Source organism: Equus caballus, chromosome 14 (assembly GCF_041296265.1).
Source record: "Equus caballus isolate H_3958 breed thoroughbred chromosome 14, TB-T2T, whole genome shotgun sequence".
Taxonomy (NCBI): domain Eukaryota; kingdom Metazoa; phylum Chordata; class Mammalia; order Perissodactyla; family Equidae; genus Equus; species Equus caballus.
The window spans coordinates 17,918,865-17,939,264 of NC_091697.1; the positions used below are offsets into that span (position 1 = coordinate 17,918,865).

At 51.4% G+C, this 20,400-nt stretch overlaps 1 protein-coding gene across 1 annotated transcript in view; it reads left to right on the forward strand.

Annotated features, from left to right (window-relative positions):
- Positions 1–433: 433 nt before the first annotated feature.
- Positions 434–20,400, forward strand: part of GFPT2 (glutamine-fructose-6-phosphate transaminase 2) — a 40,376-nt gene continuing 20,409 nt past the window's right edge. Inside the window, exons 1-7 of the mRNA XM_014730340.3 lie at positions 434–1,285; positions 11,867–11,974; positions 12,845–12,943; positions 13,447–13,572; positions 16,880–16,938; positions 17,585–17,719; positions 20,021–20,082. Of these exons, the coding sequence (XP_014585826.2) occupies positions 1,279–1,285; positions 11,867–11,974; positions 12,845–12,943; positions 13,447–13,572; positions 16,880–16,938; positions 17,585–17,719; positions 20,021–20,082 (596 nt within the window). The 5' untranslated portion in view covers positions 434–1,278. The remainder of the gene's footprint in view (positions 1,286–11,866; positions 11,975–12,844; positions 12,944–13,446; positions 13,573–16,879; positions 16,939–17,584; positions 17,720–20,020; positions 20,083–20,400) is intronic.

Below are 20,400 nucleotides of genomic sequence, written 5' to 3' on the forward strand. Positions count from 1 at the left end.
CGCAGGGAAGGGTGAGGCCCCTGAACTGGCTCGGCTATTTCCCAGCAGGATGACTCAACCAAACCCCCTCCTTACTCTCGCTGAGCCTCAGTTTGCTCAACAGGCAAATGGGTACAGTAAACACCTCCTCCTACAGGGCCTGCAGAGCCGAGGTGAAGCTAGAGAGAGATTACGTCAGGAAAAACGCTCTAGACAAGACGCGAAAGGCTCGTTTTGTTCTCTAACACGACTGGGGAGGAGTTGTTTAGAATTTCAGGATTCCTTTTTTTTTTAAGTAAAATAAAAAACACCAGATGGCTTCAAAGTACGCAAATGTTGGGCCAGTTCTCGTGACCTTCCTCGGGAGACCCGGCCAGAGCGCAGTGGGGAGGGAGGGGACGGCCGGGAACCAGGGCGGGGAACGCAGGCCCCGGTGACGCTGGCGGGCGGATCCGGGCTCCAGGCTGCGGGGGCGGAGGAGCCCCGGCGCGCTCGGCCCAGCTGCGCGGAGGAGGGTCGGTCAGTGCCGCTCCGGGGCTCTGGGGGCGCGGGGGCGGCTTCCTGGGTCCCCCCACCTTGGCTCACGACCTGGGGAATCCCTGCCTCGGAGCTCCGGCTGTGGAGTCAATGCCGGGTTCGAATTCTGCCCTGTTGAGCACAGTCCTTTTCCTTCTGCGAGGAGCGTCAATTTTGTCATCAATCAACGAGGCCCTGGAGTCCTCTCCTCACGGGAGGGAAGCAGGTTTGAAGGCCCGAGAGGGGTCTGCGCGCAGAGGGGCGCACGCCCGGAACGTGGACATTGCGCCCGACATTGCGCTCTGCTCACCCCACTGACCGCCTCAATCCTCACCCCGGTCCGGGAGCCAGGGTCCATCGTTATCCCCATTCTACAGACGGGGAAACTGAAGCACAGAGCGATTCAGTCCCCTGCCCAAGGACCACGCCTAATCCGTGGTGGTGTCCGGGCCCGAAGTCAGGCGGTCTGCCACCCCAGCCCATCTCCAGGACCTAATGCCCAGCGCCCTCGCGTCACAGCAAGACCTGCGCCTGGAAGCTGCCCCTAGCCCCTGCCCCTACTCCTGGGGGCCCAGTCCCCGCCGTTGCCACGACAACCGGCGACCAATGGGGAGCAGGCGAGGGGAGGGCCCGCCCCCGCCCCGCCCCCGCCCCGCCCCCGGCTGAGGCTCCGGGCTATAAGAGCAGGAGGCCGAGCCAGCAGAGCGCGAGGCGCGGACCGAGAGTCGAGCGTCCGGAGCGTGCGGAGCCCCGGATCTGCGAAGGGCGCGGGCAGTGGCCACGATGTGCGGTGAGTGCGGCCTCTCTTCCGTGGCCACCGCGGGTTCCGGCGCCCCAGCGTCTCAGCGCGTGGGCGGGAGACCCCGGCGCCGGGGCCCGGCAGGCGGCGCGGGACGGGGGCGTCGGTCTAGCCCAGTCCCCGACCGAAGGGCTTTCACCGGCCCGGCCTGCCTCCTCCTGCCCCGCGCCCCCGAGTGGGTGTCTCAGGAAGATGTAGGGGAGAGGGGTGCCCAACCTTGGTCCCGGACTTGGTGAGGGCCACCCTGTCTCCCACAGAGGGGAGGGAATTGGCCCTTTCCCGGGCCTGGACCCTCATAACGCAGAGGTGTCCGCGTCCCATGTCCAGTAAGGAATGCGCCCCCAAGTCTCCCACAAAGGCGAACACGCGCAAGCTCGCACATCCCGGGCGCCGGGTGCCCAGCCCAGCTCTCAGCCCCCCGCAGCCACCGAGGAGACGCGACCCCACCTGCACCTCCTGGTGCGCTCGGGAAGGGCCTTCGCGTCCTCCTCGCGACCCAGAATGAACCCCCTGTCCCTATCAGGGTCGATTCCGTGTTGCTGCCTCTTTGCTGGAAAGAGCTCTGGGTGAGGCGCCGGGAAGAGGCAGCGATCACCGCCGAGCCTCGGACCGAAACTGGGAGAGGGCGTCCAGGGCGGGGAGCGGGCCGGGCTCTGGGCGTCCCTAACACCGCGGCGACCGGGCGCTGTCCGGCGGGGCTGCGCGGCCGAGGCCCTGCGCGCACATCTGCAATTCCTTACACTCCTGGCTGGGCCGCCTCCGCCGGCTGGGAGAGAGCCCGGAACTTCTGCTGGGACAAAAGGTCACTGTGCCTTTTTTTTTTTCTTCTTTGAGTGGGATTCAGTTACCCATTCCAGCCTCCTGTGGCTGGAGGACCTGGTGGAACTTTTGAAGCTATGAAAGGCCTCTGTCTGCTTTCTCCGAGGGCCGTGGGGTGGGGTGGGCCGGGCCAGCGGTGAGCGCTGGCCCAAGGCCTGTCCAGGCCTTGTTTCTGAGGCCAGGCGCTCCTGAAAAAGTGAAAAAGGAGCGACTGACCAAGAAGGGAGCAGCCAACTTTGGGGCGCAGCCTTCTCCAGACCAAGCAGGCAGCAATTTAAATTCCGGAACGCCCAGCGAATGTCTCAGGACTCGTGGCCATCGTTCCCAGTGTCTACGGCTTCCTGTGGGCATTTCTGGGGACAGAGATGAGGCAAAGGTGACAGTTTTACCAGAAGCCCTTTGGGTTCCAAGCCCTTCAGTGTGGTGTTCAAGGCCCTTGACCACGTGGTGGCCTTAGAGTCAGACTAGTGCACCAAGACCTTGCCGTGGGAGAGTCTGCCCGTCCAGCTCCAGCAGCTTCCTCTCTGCGTCATTCTGTCTCCAGCACCACCCCAAGCTTCCATCCTGCTTCCTACTTGCATCCAGCTTTATCGGTGTCTTTCTGAGCCTGGGAGGGGAGGCGGGCGAGGGTTCCATCTTCAACTCTCAAAATCACCAGTTTTGTTCTGCTTTCTTAAAGGGCCGCTCATGTTCTGTCCCCTACGGAAAGGATGAACTGTGGGTTGTAACTACCTGTGTCCTGACCTTAGGGCTCCCTGCTGGCACAGCCCACCCGGCAGCTCTCAGCGAGTCAGGGAGTCACATGGAATTCCTACATGGCAAAGTTACTTCCTTTTCAAGTAGCCAGGAGAAAGTCGCAGCTGGGTGCTAATGTGTCTTTACATCTCTCTGACACTTGCCAAGCACCCCTTGCACTAAGGAAGCCATCCCAGGCTCAGCGCACAGGGGCAGCTGCCTAGAATTGAACACACTGGTCTGGTTGCTTTTAGATTATGGTCTGTGTATGTACGGCAAGTGGTACTGGTTTTCCTTTTACGGTTACTTGCTTTTGTAATGAATTCATATACGTTTTTGAAAATTCAGTCAATTTTATAGAAAGAGATTAAAGAAATGATTGTGCATTTGGTACAAGGATACAGCAAAACCTGTGAAGATGCTCCTGGAATAAACCACTTACCCTCTTCACTTTACTTTTGGGGAAATTGAGGCCCAGAGAAGTCTCTGCACACCTGTGTCTGAGCAGGAGTTGTTCCAGGTCCTTTCTCTGGGTTGGCCATCTCCCTGCTGAGATCCACTACCTTGAAGCCACTTCAGAGCTCAGCTCTCTGGGCTGTCTGGCAGGGGTCAGCAGGATCTGAGCTGAAAGGCCTTCCTGTGCTCAGATTGGCTCTCACTCTCCCTGGTCTTCGATGCTTCTCCCGCAAAAAGCCAGACCTGGTATTAGCTGATCCTCCACACTCTATGCAGATGACCCTCACAGTTCCAGTGCACTGAGAGTTTAGCTGAAATGACACGGTGTTCATGGGTGGTTTTGTTGACATCAAGAGTTGCCGTCATTTTGCTGACTTTCTGCCAATAGAAAGGTTACTATATTCCTTCTCTCCCCGCCTCCCTCCTTTTCCCATTTTCTTTCCTTCTTCACTCAGCCATTAGTGAATGGCTTCTCCTAGAGAGGCCCTGGGGCTGTGTGGGTGTGATCCTCCCCAAGAGAAGGAGCAGGTAGTTGGAGGGATAACGCAGGAGATAAATGCTGCTATGGAGGGAAGACCTCGGGCACAGGTGCAGCCTGGCAGCCCCATGGCAAACCAGCAGGCAGACATCTTTCTGTTTGGTGCACAGGGTTCAAATTTTATTTTTTAAATTAGTTAACAAATTACAAAATTGGGAGATTTCACATAGGTAGGTGGGATTTTCTACTTCTCTTGAAAAAACCCAAGGTGAGCAACCTGTATTTCTGAATAGCGCCCCCAGGATGATAGGTGCAAACTCCTCAATTCTACCAGCCCCTGCCCAGCTGCCTCGCTCACTGATGGTACCTGTCGGGCCCTGTGCAGTCTGAGCTTGGGACCCTGGCACAGCAGAGGCATGGAGCACTGACTCCCAGGAAGAGAGGGAGGAAGGGAGGAAACTGGGACAGTGCCATGAGGGCCTGGCCTCGTGTATGAGCTCTGCAGAGAGAAAGAGGTGATGGGGTGCCAGGCTGCAGGCCCAGCATATGCAACGGCACGGCAGCATGGACTGTGCCTGCACGGGGATCTGACAGAAAGGACTGCACTGCCCATCTGTGAATTCTTAAATCTTCCCTGTGCTTCACGGCTGCGTTTAGTAATCTATGGGGGGGGGGTGGGGGGGGGCATGGGGAGGAGGGGTGCTGGCTTTGGAGAATTGGATAATTCTCAGTTTTTGCTAAAAGGTAAAGCCCTTGCCTTGCATTCATCATCTTTTGTCTTAGTTGGTATGTTAGTTTTCTCTGGCTGCTGTAACAAATTACCGCAAACTTACTGGTTTAAAACAACATAAATTTATTTTCTCATAGTTCTAGAGACTAGAAGTCGAAAAATCAGTTTTACTGGGCCAAAACCAAGGTGTCAGCAGGACCCCACTTCCTCTGGATGCTGTAGGGGAGAACCTCTTCTTTGTCTCTTTGAGCTCTGGTGGCCGCCGGCATCCCTTGGCTCGGGCCACATCACTGCCTTCTCTGTCTCCCTGGTCACAGCGCCTTTTCCTCTTCTGTGTCTCTCCCTTATAAGGACACTTGTGATTGCATTAGGACCCACCGGTGTAAGCCAGGATAATCTCCTATCTCAAGATCCTTAACTTAATCACATCTATAAAGGCCTTTTTCCATATAGAGGAACATTTATGGATTCTCGGGGAGAGGACCTAATATCTTTGAGGGCCGTTATTCGTCCTGCTACAATTGGGTTCTTGCTCTCAGGTGCCTTCCCCAAGAACACCCCAGTGTTGCCAATCCCAGATGCTTAAGTCAGGGCCACAAGGACATTGACCAGAGGGCTGCTAGGACCCCTCCCACACACACCCCCAAGTCCCCTGGTCCCAGCACCCTCAGACTGGACTCAGCACAGTCAGAAGGTGAACACAGGCATCAGTTAAATACCCCATCCTGCACTGGCAGGTGTCACACACCCAGTTGGACCAAACAGTTTTCACAGTTTCTCTACAAATCAGTTCTCGGGTCACGTAAGTACGGCGCTCAGAGGATCTTGCCCTCCGTGCACATGCATACCCTTTCCACTCATCTTCCATGCAAGCAGCACGCATGGTTTTATTCCCTAGAATCAAGAGGAGCCAGGACATGCACAGTCTGTTTACTTGCACGGTGGTCTCTCGGGAGAGCTTGCCCCTCATCTCAGCGGATGAAACAGCAGTCCAGGGAGGTTATGTGACCCAGCAGACAGCTCACCCTTTTGTCCCAAACTACTTCTGGCTCTCAGAACCCCATCCTATTGACACTCCCTTCCTCCCTATACCAGTTCAGTTCAGGGACAGATGCCTCACAGGGGACTGGGCTGGAGTTAACGGTGCACAGACTCTTGGGTCAGATCACTTAGCTTGTTCTCTCTCCAAGCCACAGGGGCCTCTCAAAACAGAGCCCCCTACTCAGTGATGTGCAGAAAAAATGCTTAACAACAGCTCCCTGGTTTGCCCGTTTCTGTGGTGCCAGTATTCTCCCCATGGCTAATTTCTGTTCATCAATATAAGGTCCCTGAGCGTGGAGCTGGGAAGAGGTGCACACAGTTGGCTCTCGGGAGCTGCTGGTCCTCCCACACAGCTCCCACACACCACTGCTCCTGCTTCCGGGACTGTCGGGACTGCCGTGGGCACTCTGGGATAGCGGCCGGTGGGCAGGGCTCGCTCAGCACTGCCTGGTATCCCCCCCGCCTTCCTCCTCCTCCCCGTCATCATGCCGTTTCTCTATCAGTCGGTCTTATTCATCAGGGGTTTCCCAAATTTAGGGAAACCTTCCGGAAATTTTGTAATGTGGCATGAGTAAACAGTGCTTTTAAATTGAGGCGTTATTTTATATTTAGCAAAATTCATTTATAAAGGGAGATTAGCCTGAGGTTACAAACACTCTTCAGAGAAAATCTGAAGATCAATTTGGTAAAAAAAAAATTAAGTAATTTAATCTTATCGTCTCCCTCTTTAATTTTCAAAGGAAATATTTCTCTCACTGAGAAAAAAAAGGTCTAGTTTTTTTTAAAGCCAAATTCTGGCAGTTTAAATAAGACTTCTGGTTTTCCTCTTAAAAGTTTTTTTGGTATAATTTAGAGAATATGTTGCTTCCCCTTTGCTCTTGGTGATATCTTAACCTGATAAGGACACCAAGAACTCTTCTATTAAAAATAGAAATGCCTTGCCCACGTTTGCTGCAGGAGGCAGTCTCCTGTCATCTCAGGGACTGCCGTGGGGCAGTGACTTTAACCCACGGAGTCCCAAGGAGGCCTGAGGCAGGGCGAGGCTGTTCCCAGAGGAGCCAGCTGCTCCCGATCCTGAGCCAGGCCTGTGGGTCCCTGTGCCTTTGTGTGAGAACCAGCCTGTGGGACCTCACGCTTCCTTGACACCCCCACCTCTGCTCTCACTTCTGCCAGGAGGCAGCAGAAATTGTCATCTCCCCCTCATCAGTAAAGTGGCATTCCTCAGTCTACACGAGTGAAGACTGGACGTGGAGAGAGGCCGCAGCCTCCTGTGCAGCCCTCACCTCTGGCCCAGCGGCCTCCCCAACTTGGGGACCTCCTGCAGAAGAGTAGACCTGCGCCCCCGCCCCCAGCACACCACACAACCCCCCGACACTCAGACACAAACCCGCGCACTTACATGCACGCGCTCACACTCTTAAGCGCTGTTTGCATGCTGCACAAAGACTCCAGGAATTCTCACAGCAACCCTGGGCGGGAGGTGCCGCCACGGCCCTGCTCTGCCGGAGGTTCCACGACTTGCTCCCAGCCACACGGGGGGCAAGGGGCGAGCTGGGATTTGAAATCAGTATTTGGCACAGCTCTGTGCCTCCTGCTGTCACAGACAAGTGAGCAGGCGAGGGAGAAGGCCCTCAGGCGGGGTGACCCAGCGCGTCCTTTACGCTTTGGACCGTGTGCTCGGATTGTGCTTTCCCCCTTCCTGTGGCTGTTGTTCCCCAAGTGAGCTAGGGAGCCACAGTGAAGTCAGAAGGGCTAGATGACAATCCTGTGCCCACCGCCCTCTGGTTCACATAATGGCACGTGTAAAGTAGTGTATCTGGGCATGTGTCGAAATGTCCTGAGCATACAAAGAGCACATGTGCAGTCGAAGGGACTTTCTGCCCTGAGTCCAGCACCTTCCTCAGAAGCACCCCTGCCCCGGGGTCACAGGTGTCATTCCAGGAATATTGTCTGCGTCTCTCCAGCCCACCCTGCATCATTTACTCGTGTTCTGCAAGCTGCTTTTCCCCTTGACACATCTTGGAGGTGTAGCTTGTTTTCCAAGAGAGCACACAGCTTCACCTCATCCTCTGTGGAGGGCGCCTGCCTGTGGCCCCGTGGGCCCCACCGTGTGGCTGCATCGTCACTTACCTGGTCCCTGCCAGGCATCAGGCTGTCTCCAGACTTCAGCTGCCACACACAGCACTGAGCACTCTCCTTGTACGTGCACACAGGCATCTCTGCAGAGATGGCTGTTGGATACATTCCTAGAAGTGTAACGGCTCTGGTCAACAGATGTGTACATTTTAATTTTGAGAGAATGCCAAATTGCCTTCCAACCAGGGTGCACGAATTCAAACTCTCACTTATTGTCAAACTGTTTGCTCTTTACTGATCTCATAGGTAAAAAATGGCTTCTTGGCTTCCATTATGGATGGAAGGGGTTCAAGGAGGGAATTCTGACGTGAATAGCAAGAGAAATTCTATTTCATTATTTTTTTTTTAAATAGTAAGAGCACAGTGTCAGTGCTGTTTTAGTCACTTCATCTCAGTAGAGTGCAGGGAAAATCCAGCCAGGAGGGTGAGCTGCGAGACAAGAGAGGTTGTGCTTGGTTAATGAAAGAACTTACTGAATAGATGTCGGCATGCAAGAGATTTTTTGTTGAAAATTAGATTTATGCCTTCTTGCAAAAAGACCTTAAGAAACACTCCTTGGCAGCCGCCCTCACCACACTGATCTCCCAGTCTGTGCCTGAGTGGCTGCCGAGCCTCTGGCTGGGTATGGACACAGCTAGTGTCCTGAGGACAAGGACCCTTTAACCGCCCCAGCCCACCAGGGGCTCTGGTGGCGGCACCCCCTGCACCAAAGAGACTGTTCTGGATCTTTGAGCCAGAGACGCATCCGTGCCTGACGTGAGTCCAGAAGTGAAGCTGCCCGGAGGAAGGGGCATAGCCGGGAGGACTAGAGAGCAGAGTCATAGAGCACTCACGCACTCATGAAAACTTTTCAGCAGTTAAGTGCGTTCTGCTGGTTCGGATCCCGGGTGCGGACATGGCACCGCTTGGCAAGCCATGCTGTGGTAGGCATCCCACGTATAAAGTAGAGGAAGATGGGCATGGATGTTAGCTCAGGGCCAGTCTTCCTCAGCAAAAAAGGAGGATTGGCAGCAGATGTTAGCTCAGGGCTAATCTTCCTTAAAAAAAAAAAAAAAAAACCTTTCGGATTTAAAGCTTTCCAGAGTTGGGCTATGGCCTTTGTGTCACCTGCAACATGCCTGTTGGCTCCCCTTCGTGGGGGGCAGCTGTAATTCTAGAACAATTCCCAGGATGCCGGGAAAATTTGGTAGTTTAAAAGACTCCAAAAATGATCTGTGAGTTTGTAGAACCGTCTCCCAGAGGCGTGTTCCTGATGGTGACTGGAACTTGGCTGTGCCTTTCCAGGGAACTTTCTGAAAAATTAATGTTTTGGGAAGTTTCACGAAACAGATTGTGGTGATGGTTACACAACTCTGTGACTATACTAAAAACCATTGAACTGCACACTTTAAATGGGAGGATATTGTGGTCTATGACTTATATCCTAATAAAGCAGTGAAAAATTTTTTAATGTTTATATTAAAAGGTAACTATTGGGTTTTTTAGTAAGGAAGGTGACAAAAATACATCCCCTGCCCAAGTGTGTTTAGGTCAGAAGTGTCGGTAGAGATGAGCCCCTGGCGCACAGACGCTCGGCCACCCCGCCCGACGGCACCTTCGCTGGGCAGGGCCATTCTGACATATAGCCCTCGCCTTCAGCATCTCGCCTGACCGAGGCCACCAGGAAGACAAAAATAGCTGACCGCCAAAATTCCCCTCAGCCGTTTTTAAAAGAAAACGTCTGTAACTGCTCAGAAAGCACACTATGCATCTTTTTATACATAAACCCTGCACCTTAATAGTTGTGTGCAAATATATCCTGTGTACAGTGACGTACAGTACATAAGAATGCAAAATATCATTTTTAGCACTGTTTAAATTTATCGCCTGTTTTTTGACTGACTGTCCAGATGAATTCTAGCAAGTTAAATGTCCACATGGTGTGACCCTACTTACTGCTGAGGAATGTAAAGTTCATTTAATTGAAATGTAATCATTCATTTGGATGTACCACATTGACTGGAATCTAATCTGCTGAATGACAGCGATACTGCAGATGGTTTTGCACATGGTCGTGGTTAACTCTCGATTACCCGCAGGCAGGCGTGCACTCTGAGGTTTATCTCTGGCAAATATTTTCCCCTGTTTTATTGAGATATAATTGACATATATCATTGTGTAAATTTAAGTTGTACAACATAATGACTTGGTATATGTGTGTAGTGCAAAATGATCACCACAATAAGATTAGGTAGCATTCATCACCTCACATAGTTAAAATTTGTTTTCCTTGTGATGAGAACTTCTAAGATCCTCTCTCTTAGTGACTCTCAAATACACAGAGTATTGTTAATTATAGTCACTGTCCTGTACATGACGTCCCCAGAACTTATTTATTTTATAAATGGAAATTTGTACCTTTGACCAACTTTACCTAATTTCCCCACCTCCCACGACCCACCTCTGGCCACCACCTGTCTGCTCTCTGTATCTATGAGTTTGGCGTCTTTTAGATTCCACATATAAGTGAGGTCATACAGTGTTTGTCTTTCTCTGTCTGACTTATCTCACTCAGCACAATGCCCTCAAGGCCCATCTACGTTGTAACAAATGGCAGGATTTCCCTCTATTTTATGGCTGAAGGAGATTCCTTTATAGATAGATAGATAGATATAGATATAGATATCTAGATATATATACTTTATATATGTATGTCACAATTTCTTTATCCATTCATTCGTCGATGGGCACTTAGGTTGTTTCCATCTCTTGGCTATTGTGAATAATGCTACAGTGGACATGGGGATGCAGATTATCTTCTTTTTTCTTTATTTTTCTTTTTTCATTTTTTTTGGGGGGAGGATTGGCCCTGAGCTAATGTCTGTGCCAATCTTCCTCTATTTTGTATGTGGGGTGCTGCCACAGCATGGCTTGATGAGCGATGTGTAGGTCCGCACCCAGGATCTGAACCTGTGAACCCCAGGCCGCTGAGGCGGAGTGTGCAAACTTAACCACTGTGCCGCTGGGCCAGCCCAGATCTAGCAAAGTTTTAATCCTAGTCAGACCTTTCTGTCATCCCAGCCAAATGTAGTTGGAAAAATAAACCTTCTTTTAACCCTATTCCTCCCCGAGGCAGCGCTGCTCAGTGGTTTGGAGCATTTAAGTCCTGAAGTCAGGTCTCCTTGACCCCACTCCTGACTCTGGCCCAGTCACAGGCCCCCAGGCTCCTTCTCCAGAAGGTGAGGGGAGGGGAATGGCAGGTCCAACCTCCAGGACGCTGTGAGCTTTGAGTGACAGCTGTGCGGGAACGCTTGGCCAAGTGCCTGGCACACACTGAGGTCTCAATAAGATGAGTTACTATGAATGTCCCTGAAGCCCAAAAGCTTTTTCATGATTCAGACTATCGCTTTCCTGATTAATATAGATTCATGGTCACTCTATTCCACATACATTTATTGAACAAGGACCGCATGCTGATACACAGTGAGAAATATAAAGATAGAAGCGCCAACCTGTGTCCTTGTCAGGGATGTAGATGCAAGCGCACGGGGGTTACCCAGGGCTGGGGCGTGCTTCTGCTGGGGCCTGGACAAGCTGCCCTGGGAGGTGGGGTTTCCCATGTGGGGCAGGGAGGACGAAAGGACAGAGGGATGCTGGGATGGGGCGCTCACAGGGCAGGATAGCCGTTGAAAAAGTAGTGTTTATTGATGCTAAAGCCTCAAGCAGGAGGGCCAGTGGGAAGTGGAGCAGAGGCCCAGCCCTGTCCCACCTGTCTCTGGAGGCGGCTGCGGCCTCCCGAGGACTCTTCCCAGGCATGTTCTGTGCCAGTCAGAAGTTCTCGGAGGTGGGGACTTCCGGATGTCCCTGGGTGGTTGGGCTGTGTTGCTGACCTTTACTATTATAAACATTGCCCCCGGACGTAGGTCCCTGGAGAGGTTCCGTGCAGTGGAGCTGAAGGCCGTAGTGTGTGTGTGTGTCCTTCACGTGTCTCGTGAGTCTCTGGTCACAGAGGGAGGGCTGCATAGGACACCCTTCCAGAAGCAGGAGGGGCGCGGCTCTTCTCCAGGGATGTCGGGAAGGCCCCGTCCTTCCTGTGCAGGCAGCTGGGAGCCTCCCACAGTGCAGGAGCGCTCAGGCGTTTTCTTCTAAACATGAACCAAGTGTTTTATAAACATGCGGTTTTCCCCTCTTTTAACAGGAATCTTCGCCTACATGAACTACAGAGTCCCCCGGACGAGGAAGGAGATTTTTGAAACCCTCATCAGGGGCTTGCAGCGACTTGAGTACAGAGGCTATGACTCGGCAGGTAGGCCCTGCAGGCGGCTGCAATACACACATAACGCTTCTTCAGTAAAGAAATTTGAAAGCTGTAGAAAAGGAAGAAAGAAGGATAAAACAATCTCCATCAGAAGTGTCCCCCGTCAATATCTTTGCGTCCCTCCTCCGGTCATTGACATGCGTATATTGGGGTGGTCTGGTGGAAATATCATGCATAGATGTTTTTTTTGTCTTTACTGAATTGAAATTATGCAATTCTGTAATTTTACATTCTTTTTTCACTTATCTTAGCGTTTCCCATTATCCTAAACTCTTCCTAACGATCTTTCCAAGTGGCTGCGCAGTCCTCTGCTGGATGACTGTCTCAGAGTTCACTCCTCCATCCTCTAACAGGTGGATATTTAGTCTGTTTCCCATTTTGTTATTAAGCAGCCTCAGAAGGAAGGGAGAGCCGGACCATGTTCCATCCCTATCAATTGTTAACAGAAGCAAGTCAGATGAAAGGCTGCAGGAACACTGATGCGATGGAGATAGTGCTGAAGAATGCAAAGGATGCAGCAAGATAGATGCCCTCCAATGAGCCGCTGACTTCAGAGGCGGGCATGGGGGCACCTGTCCCGCAGGGCTCGAGGGCTCACCCTGGTTCGAAGCCGGGGAGGCAGCCACAGCTCGGGTTCCAGGCGCACGCTCCCTGCTCACTGTTAAGCATTGCCACAGCTACAGCCTATTGTTTCCAAGTCGATATCCCGAACACTATTGGGTTCTCTTTTGGGCAGCCCGGGGAGCAAGAACTAATGAAGTGACAGCTCTGTGTCGCCCTCGCCCTGGGTGGTACCCTGTAACAAAGTGTGCAGGCAAAACTTACATTCCAATACAAAAAATCATGTTTACACTACAGGTGTGGCAATCGATGGAAATAATAATGAAGTCAAAGAAAGACATATCCAGCTAGTCAAGAAAAGAGGAAATGTCAAGGCTCTTGATGAAGAACTTTACAGTAAGTGGAAAGCACAGTGAGTGAGAGCAATGCACGTAGCCTGGGTCACTTTGCAATCTTCTATTCCAACAGCACTCGAGATGAAAAGTTCACTCACCCAAGTGTGGATGCACAGGCAGAGGGCTAAGCCCAGGCTGTAAAACTGAGTTTCCCAGAATGTGGGACAGTTTATTTTAGGTGGAACTGCATGGAGAATCATTTTTTTAATAATTAGTACTTATCTATTTATTTTATTTTTTTCTGATAAATGGTACTGCTTTTCCATTATGGTAGTGTTCTATAATTTTCTTTTTAAAGTAAACTTGTTTCGGTTAAGGTGACTGATAAGTACTAAATAAACAGCAGCAGGGGGCTGGCAGAGTCCCCAGGGTGGGCTTTGTGGTTGAGGGTGGCTGTGCTTTGGGCGCAGCTGGTGGGTCTCCCTTCAGTGAGGCCAGCTCGCCCTGACTGTACTGTGTCAGTGTTTATTTACACTGCAGCAAACGGATTTCTCTTTTATCTAGAACAAGACAGCATGGACTTAAAGGTGGAGTTTGAAACCCACTTTGGCATTGCCCACACACGCTGGGCCACCCACGGGGTCCCCAATGCTGTCAACAGCCACCCACAGCGCTCAGACAAAGGCAACGGTACGTAGTGTGGCCTTGCTCCCCTGTGCCGACGGTTGTGCCCGGCCCTGAGCTGCGCCAGGTTGATCCACGCCCACTGCCAATTGGCTCCACAGCCGGCCCTGTCCTCCCTGAAGATGCAAAGTGGTGGTACTGGACCTCAGCCTGGCCCCTGAGCACTGCTGGCCCCTTAGGCATGCACAGAACAACGTGGCCTCTCCTATGAGTGCTGCTGGCTCTTGGGACCCAGCCTGAATGGGACCTAGTGGTGTGACGGGTTGAAGGCCTGAGCCCTATTCCTCAACAAGGGACCCAAGTGTCAGAGGGCTGGCACTTGAGGGAGGATGGGGCTCCTTCCTCATCCACCTAAACCCACCCCTGCCCCTGAAGAGAGTGACCTGAGCCAGGGCAGATGGCAGTGCTGATCTCGTTCGGCATCCATGGGCCGCAGCAGCTGAGGGCTTGAGGTTTGGAGAAGCAGAGGCTGCCACTGGCGGCCCAGGAGCTCCTCCCAGCAGCAGACCCCTCAACTTGGCTTGCTTTGCTTTTGTAAAAAATCAGAATAGTTGTACATAAAGTCCAGACGTCCGGCATCCCTTGACCAACTGGAAGGTATGGTAACTGGGCTCTGACGCAGCAGGCCAAGGTCACAGAGCAGGGACACGGCAACTGCTCAGGGCAGCCACAGGGGCACAAGGCCCTCTTTAGTGGGCTGGGGGCTCACCAGTTCTCCCAGTTTCCCCTGTGCCAGCTCGAACTCGTGGGCCCCAGGACGGTTCTCCATGCCCTCTTTCTCTTAAATGACGTCCCCGCCCGCTCTCATGAGGGAAGGGCTGGTAGGTCTGGGGCTCCCAGTGGCAGCTCTCAGGGGCTCGTGTTCAGCCCCCAGGGGCACTGGGGCCTCCTGCAGTAGGATACAGTGAGCATGTGAGATGGAGAGAGGGCACAATCTCTGACTCTTCCCAGGGCTCCAAGGGCTGGCTCCAAGGGCAGACAAGAGGCCAAGACATCATCCAGGCCTTCCAGTGAATCCCAACTCTGGGTTGGACCCAGTCGTGTCAGAAGCCCCCAGTGACCCACACCAGGCACAGTGAGGAGGGCATCTGGTGGAGAGAATGATCTCTGGATCAGCTAGGATGCCCACCCAAGATGCCCCGTGGCGTAGGGCAAGTTCTTGCCAAACCCCACATTACAGCAGGGATCAGAGTCCTCAAAGCAATTGTGGGTACTTCTCAGCAGGCACTTAGCTAATGCTGGACCAGCCTCACTACACTTAATTGTCCTGGAAGTGAGGCCACAGCAGAGAGCAGCACCTCCCTGTGCAGCCTCCTTTCCACTGTGGACGGTAGTTCCCCAAGGCAGGCAGTATGCTGCCCTGGGTGGAGGGACGGGCACCCCAGCCTCAACAGAGCCCGTGTGCTGCACCCTCTCTCCGAAGCACTTTGCAGAGTGCATCACCTGCCCAGATTGAAAGGGAAGGCCTCCTCTGGAGAACAGAAGGAGAGCCTCACGTGCCCTGCTCAGCAGAGCAGCTAGCGGTAGCACAGGGGCTGGGCTGCACATGCATCCCCACGGTCAGAGTCTCGGGCAGTGAGGCTTTGGCTGGGGACTGATCCTTGGATCTGGTTTGTTCCCTGAACCATAGAGTATCCCACTACTGGGGTAGGCACCCTACACCCAGGAGTGGGCAGCGGACCCCATGGTCCTGAGGACCCAGAAGTACATCCAGCCAAACCCCAAGCCAGATGCAGAGGCTGGTCCCTGGAGCAGCAATGTTGGCTGGAACCACGTTCTAGACCACGTGCCCTCGGGTAGCACTACCCCAGCCACAGACTCCTGCCCACTCGGCCGTAAGGTGAACCCTTCACGTCAGTGCAGATGACGATTCAGTGTCCCTGAAGCAGGGAGGCTCCAAGGAGATGCCCCCACCACCCAAACTTGGAAGTGCCTGCCCTGACTCAGGATGAGTCATTGAAAGAAAATAACATGAGAAATAAAACATTCATAAAATTTCTGTAGCAACTCATCAGTGATAGCTGAAGAGCATACTTTTAAGACTTAGACCCGGCAACTTCACAGCACAAGGAAATTACACAAGGAAGTTTTCCCAATGAAAGAAAATGTGACAAGGTTAAGAAAATAATGTAAAGAAATAATGTCACAGTAGATAAGGAAAAAAATAGAGAAGGGGATGGATATGGAGGCAGTTAATAGAGATCCAACAGGTGGATAACTGGTGCCCCCCAGCTCAGATCCGAACAAATGAAACAGTAACAAATTCACAGAGCTGTAGCGGAGACCAGCTGTGGCTCACACCCCTGCTGAAAATGGCTTTTCCTACTCAACCATCAGAGTGTTTGTAGGACCTCTCGAAAGTAAACAATAGGTTGTAAAAAAAAAAAGAGAGACAGAAAATTATGGTAAAAATAAAGAAAAGGAATAAAGGAAAAGGGTTTAAAAGATATAGTAGGAGAAATCTGTCCTGTACTGAAGAAAAACTTGAATCAGAGATCCAAAGATTCACTGAGTAATAGTATTTATGAAGAACGACCAACATCTAGGCACGTCCTGGTGGGTAATCGAATCTCGAGGATAACGAAGAGTCTTTCTGTCATCTAGGCTGAGTGGGAAAGGAGGTTATTTCCTCAAGTTACTGATTCAACAGCTATTGATGGAGGAAATGCAGAGGCGACTGGGGTGGACGTTCCTCACCCTCCCAGGGTCACCAGGGGGTCCCAGCTAGGCGGGAGCAGCCCTGATCCAGTGCATGGGGTGCGGAAGCGCGGCTGTGCCGCAGCGTGCAGGGAGCTGGGAGAAGCTGTACCCGGCGACCTGCAGAGAAGCGTCCTTGGCCACACAGGAATGTGGGTGAGCCCAGGGATGCCAGCACCTCTGGGAGTTTCCCCCCAAGAAAACCCGAATTTTTAAGTGAAAACAAAATTTTAGACTCAGATCTTTTTACGGTTGCTAGCCTGTGGCCTCTTTGAGCCTGAAGCCTGTTGGGAATGCCTGGAATCGTTTCCATTTAACCAGGGGTTAAACGGGTTTGGTGTAAATACCAAAGCCTGTTTGAGGATATTGCAGACCAGAGCTCCATGGTGGTCAGATGGGTGGGTACTTTGTATCAAAGAGAAATGTATGTTTCCTCGGGTTCAAGTCGTAGACACAGCAGACATCAGTTCTATCACTGCAAATGAAGTTTGCTTAACAGAAGTCCCTGGAGGAGCAGAGTTTGCAGAGTTTCAAGCTACTGAATCATTTTCCTTCTCATCTGACTTGAACTTCTCTTCTTCATAGCATTTCTCTCTTGATTAAACTTTTCCTCCAGAATTTGTTGTCATCCATAATGGGATCATCACAAATTACAAAGACCTGAGGAAATTTCTGGTAAGACACCTCCCCTGGCTAACATATGAGTCGAGTGGTATTGGTCTTCCCCGGGAAATTTCCAATTGGCACATCTCCCTCTGGAAACAAAGGCAGGAACTGAGTGAGACCCACATGGGACAGAAACCTCACCCCCGCTCAGCCGCCTCCCCAGATCTTTCTGGAGGAGATGGCAGGGGATTTGCAATTACCTCAAGGGCCGCCACAGACTCGAAGAATAAAAAAAAATGCACTTCTTTTTATTAAAGTATCTGCGCTAAATAACATATCAGCTCATACCCCAAATGGAATGTGGAGTGGGAAGGCAGACAGCAAGTGTGTAAAGTATGGGACGGTCACGGTGTTGGTTGGGATGTGGGTGGCTTTGACTCAACACATTTGATCATTTCGACTGCTGTTCTTATGCAATGTTCAGATTAATGGCAAGGACAAGCTTCTGAGGCAGGGTGATCTCAGGGAATACCGGAATGACTCAGCCATGTTGGGCTGTGTGATTCTGGCAAACATTTCTCATCCCCTCCCTCTTTTCCTTGTTCTCGCCTTAAGTCTTTGCGAGGGCAAATCATAAGGGAGGAGAGGGAGCTGGCCAGGCCGGCATTGCGCAATGACAGTTATCTGACACTCTCTGTGCAACCAAATATTCCAGGAAAGCAAAGGCTACGAGTTTGAGTCAGAAACAGATACGGAGACCATCGCCAAGCTGATTAAATACGTGTTCGACAACAGAGAAACTGAGGACATTACATTTTCGACACTGGTTGAGAGAGTCATTCAGCAGTTGGTGAGTTATAAGTTCCACCTGTCTAAATCATCTCTTCATTCCCTCATTTTTTATAAGCATGTATTAGCCAAATTCGTGCAAAGTATCTAAGTATTAAAGATGGTTTGTCTACGGCGTCTGGCCTTAAGATGTTACACCCTTGTGGAATTGGGAGAAGTTCTGAGATTTTGGTGGTAAACATCAAATAGAAAGTGCCTTGTTTCATTTTAACCTCTGAAAATGTGATTGGCCGTCTGATCTGTGGCTTCTTGTGATGGCATGTTGCTCATGGGACCTTGGTCATGGCAGTTCGCTTTGTCATCTTGTCAGTTGCGTTGTGTGCGCTGTTAGTTACGCACCTGAGATGAATTTAACTGATGTTGGAGACTTAGAATTGTAGTCTGTCTTCCTGTTTCAGTAAAGCAATTATTCGTCCAGGGGGAGAAACGCCCACGCGTTCTTACTGAGTGGAGTTGAAAGGAAGGCGGTAAAGACAGCAAGTGCGGACTCTTGAGAAGTTTGACTGCAGAGGAAGGGCACAAGGAAATGGCCCAGCGGTGGAGAGGATTGCAGTTCTGAGGGAGGATTGTGTATCTGTGACAGGAGATATCAGATCACATCTGTGCGCTGAGGGGAATGATCTGGGAGAGAGAGAGAAATTGGCGATGGCCCAGAGGACTGGACCCGCAGAACGAAGTCCCCTCCAAGGGGCACAGGCGGGGGGATTGTCCAAGAGAGGCCTCTCCCTGGAGGAGGCGGTAGAGCAGACGTAGGCCCATGTGGGGTGTGGGGGCAGGGGAGAGGGCTCCACACCTCCTAGAGCTCGTCCTCCGGGGCATCAGGGCCATAAATAGCTCCCCCCAGACAGCAGCCACCTGTGTTCAGGGCGAGACTCTGGAACATCCAGGGTCACAGGGGGCTGCGGGTACGACACTGTGGTTTAATATATATCACCCTTCGGTGTTTTCAGAGTGTTTTTCAAAAAGTACATCTACTGTTGAAACCCTTTGCTCTGTGACTCCCCTTTTTGGGGGTCCGAATTTAGAGGATGTCTTTATAAATAAGAGTAATGTACAGTATAATGTACAGACTAGTGCACAGTAAACCAATTTGGTTTGGCAACACTATATGTCTTCTTTTCCATTTGTAACTTTAAATTTCAGAAATATCAGTGATGGCACTTTGAAAGTTCAGTGACTTCTCTTGTCTGAAGCAACACGGGGTTCTTTTTGGCAGACAATGGGAGGCATTTTTCCATTCAGTTCTACTTCATTGTTGACAAAACTGGCAGAGGAATGTCACACTCCTCAGGGTCTGCCTGAAGCCCCTTCGTTTTGGGGGGTTTCAAAGGCCCTTAGTGGCCTGGGGATGCTGAGTCTGGCTTTCTCTGGCTGTGTGACTGAGCTGGCAAACCAGCTGTCACATGCTGGCTGCACGGCGGGGCCTTGGGTCTGCCCAGGGTTCCAACCCTTGAGGAATTTCAGATGGAAATCCAGATTTATAGCTGGTCGTTCATAAGCACAGTCTACTGGGGACATGGTAAATTAGCACAGGATGGTCAGAATGTAGGAGAGAATTTTGCACCAAGGTTTTAAATAGAAAGAGTATTTGAAGTCTTGAGTTAGGAGAACTAGATTCTAATTCTGGTTTGCACAAACTAACAAGCTGAGGCACAGAGGGCAAATGACGGTCATCGCCGTAGAAATAGTAACAAGAACAATGATGACAGCTCATGTTTCTATTGGTTCTCCGTGTGGCAGGCACTCTTCTGAGCACTTAGAGTGCATGAACTCACAGAAGCCATCTAGGGTAGGACTGTTCTGGTTTCCCCTCACCACAAGGCGCACAGAAGGCTGCAGTGATTGTCCAGTTAAGAGGTGGAGCCAGGATTTGAACTCAGGCTCTGACATGTGTCGAGTTGAGTCCAGGTCATGGATTAACCCCTCTAATCCTCACGGTTGCTCCCTGAGTCAGTACTGTCCCTTAGGCCCAGCACAGGACCCTGGCCCCAGTTCTCATTTCCTGAGGTTCTAACTGCGCCAGTCCCCCCAGTTCATCGCAGAGCTGGGAGTCATCCCTTGTGGGCCTGGGCAGGGGTGGTCCACATTGCTCACAATGAAATCCTCAATTTCTGGTGTCTGGTCCTTCAGCGTGTACAGTCTCTCTCACTTCCTCTCCTGACGTCACCCTGCACCAGCTGTCCTGCATTCAGCGCCCTCCTGAGTGACCCCAGGACTGCCCTCAGTGAAGAGGGGCCGAGTCCTCAGTGGCCTGGCTCAACCAGCACGAGTTATTCTTCACTCTTTTCTCCTGTGTTTTCAGGAAGGCGCATTCGCATTGGTCTTTAAGAGCATCCATTACCCAGGAGAAGCTGTTGCCACAAGGTGAGGCAAAACACTTTGACATTTCCAATAACAGATAAATAAAATGAAACTGCTCAGCTTGAGGCACAAGGGAGGGGTAGGGCCTCTGGCAAACTGGAAGGTACTCAATCTAAGGGACAACTGTGGCTTAGCCACAAAAAAGGTACCCCACCATCTCTGTGGCTGGAGCTTCTGACTTTTTAAAGATAAACTAAAAAGTTGGATTTTTTTTTTGAAATCTCCAGATTTTTAGAAGTTGACAACAAATTCAAATTAAAAATAAAATTGTATAGCAAGGGCAAGATCCAGGTTTCAGATAAATTTCAGAGACTTTCTTTA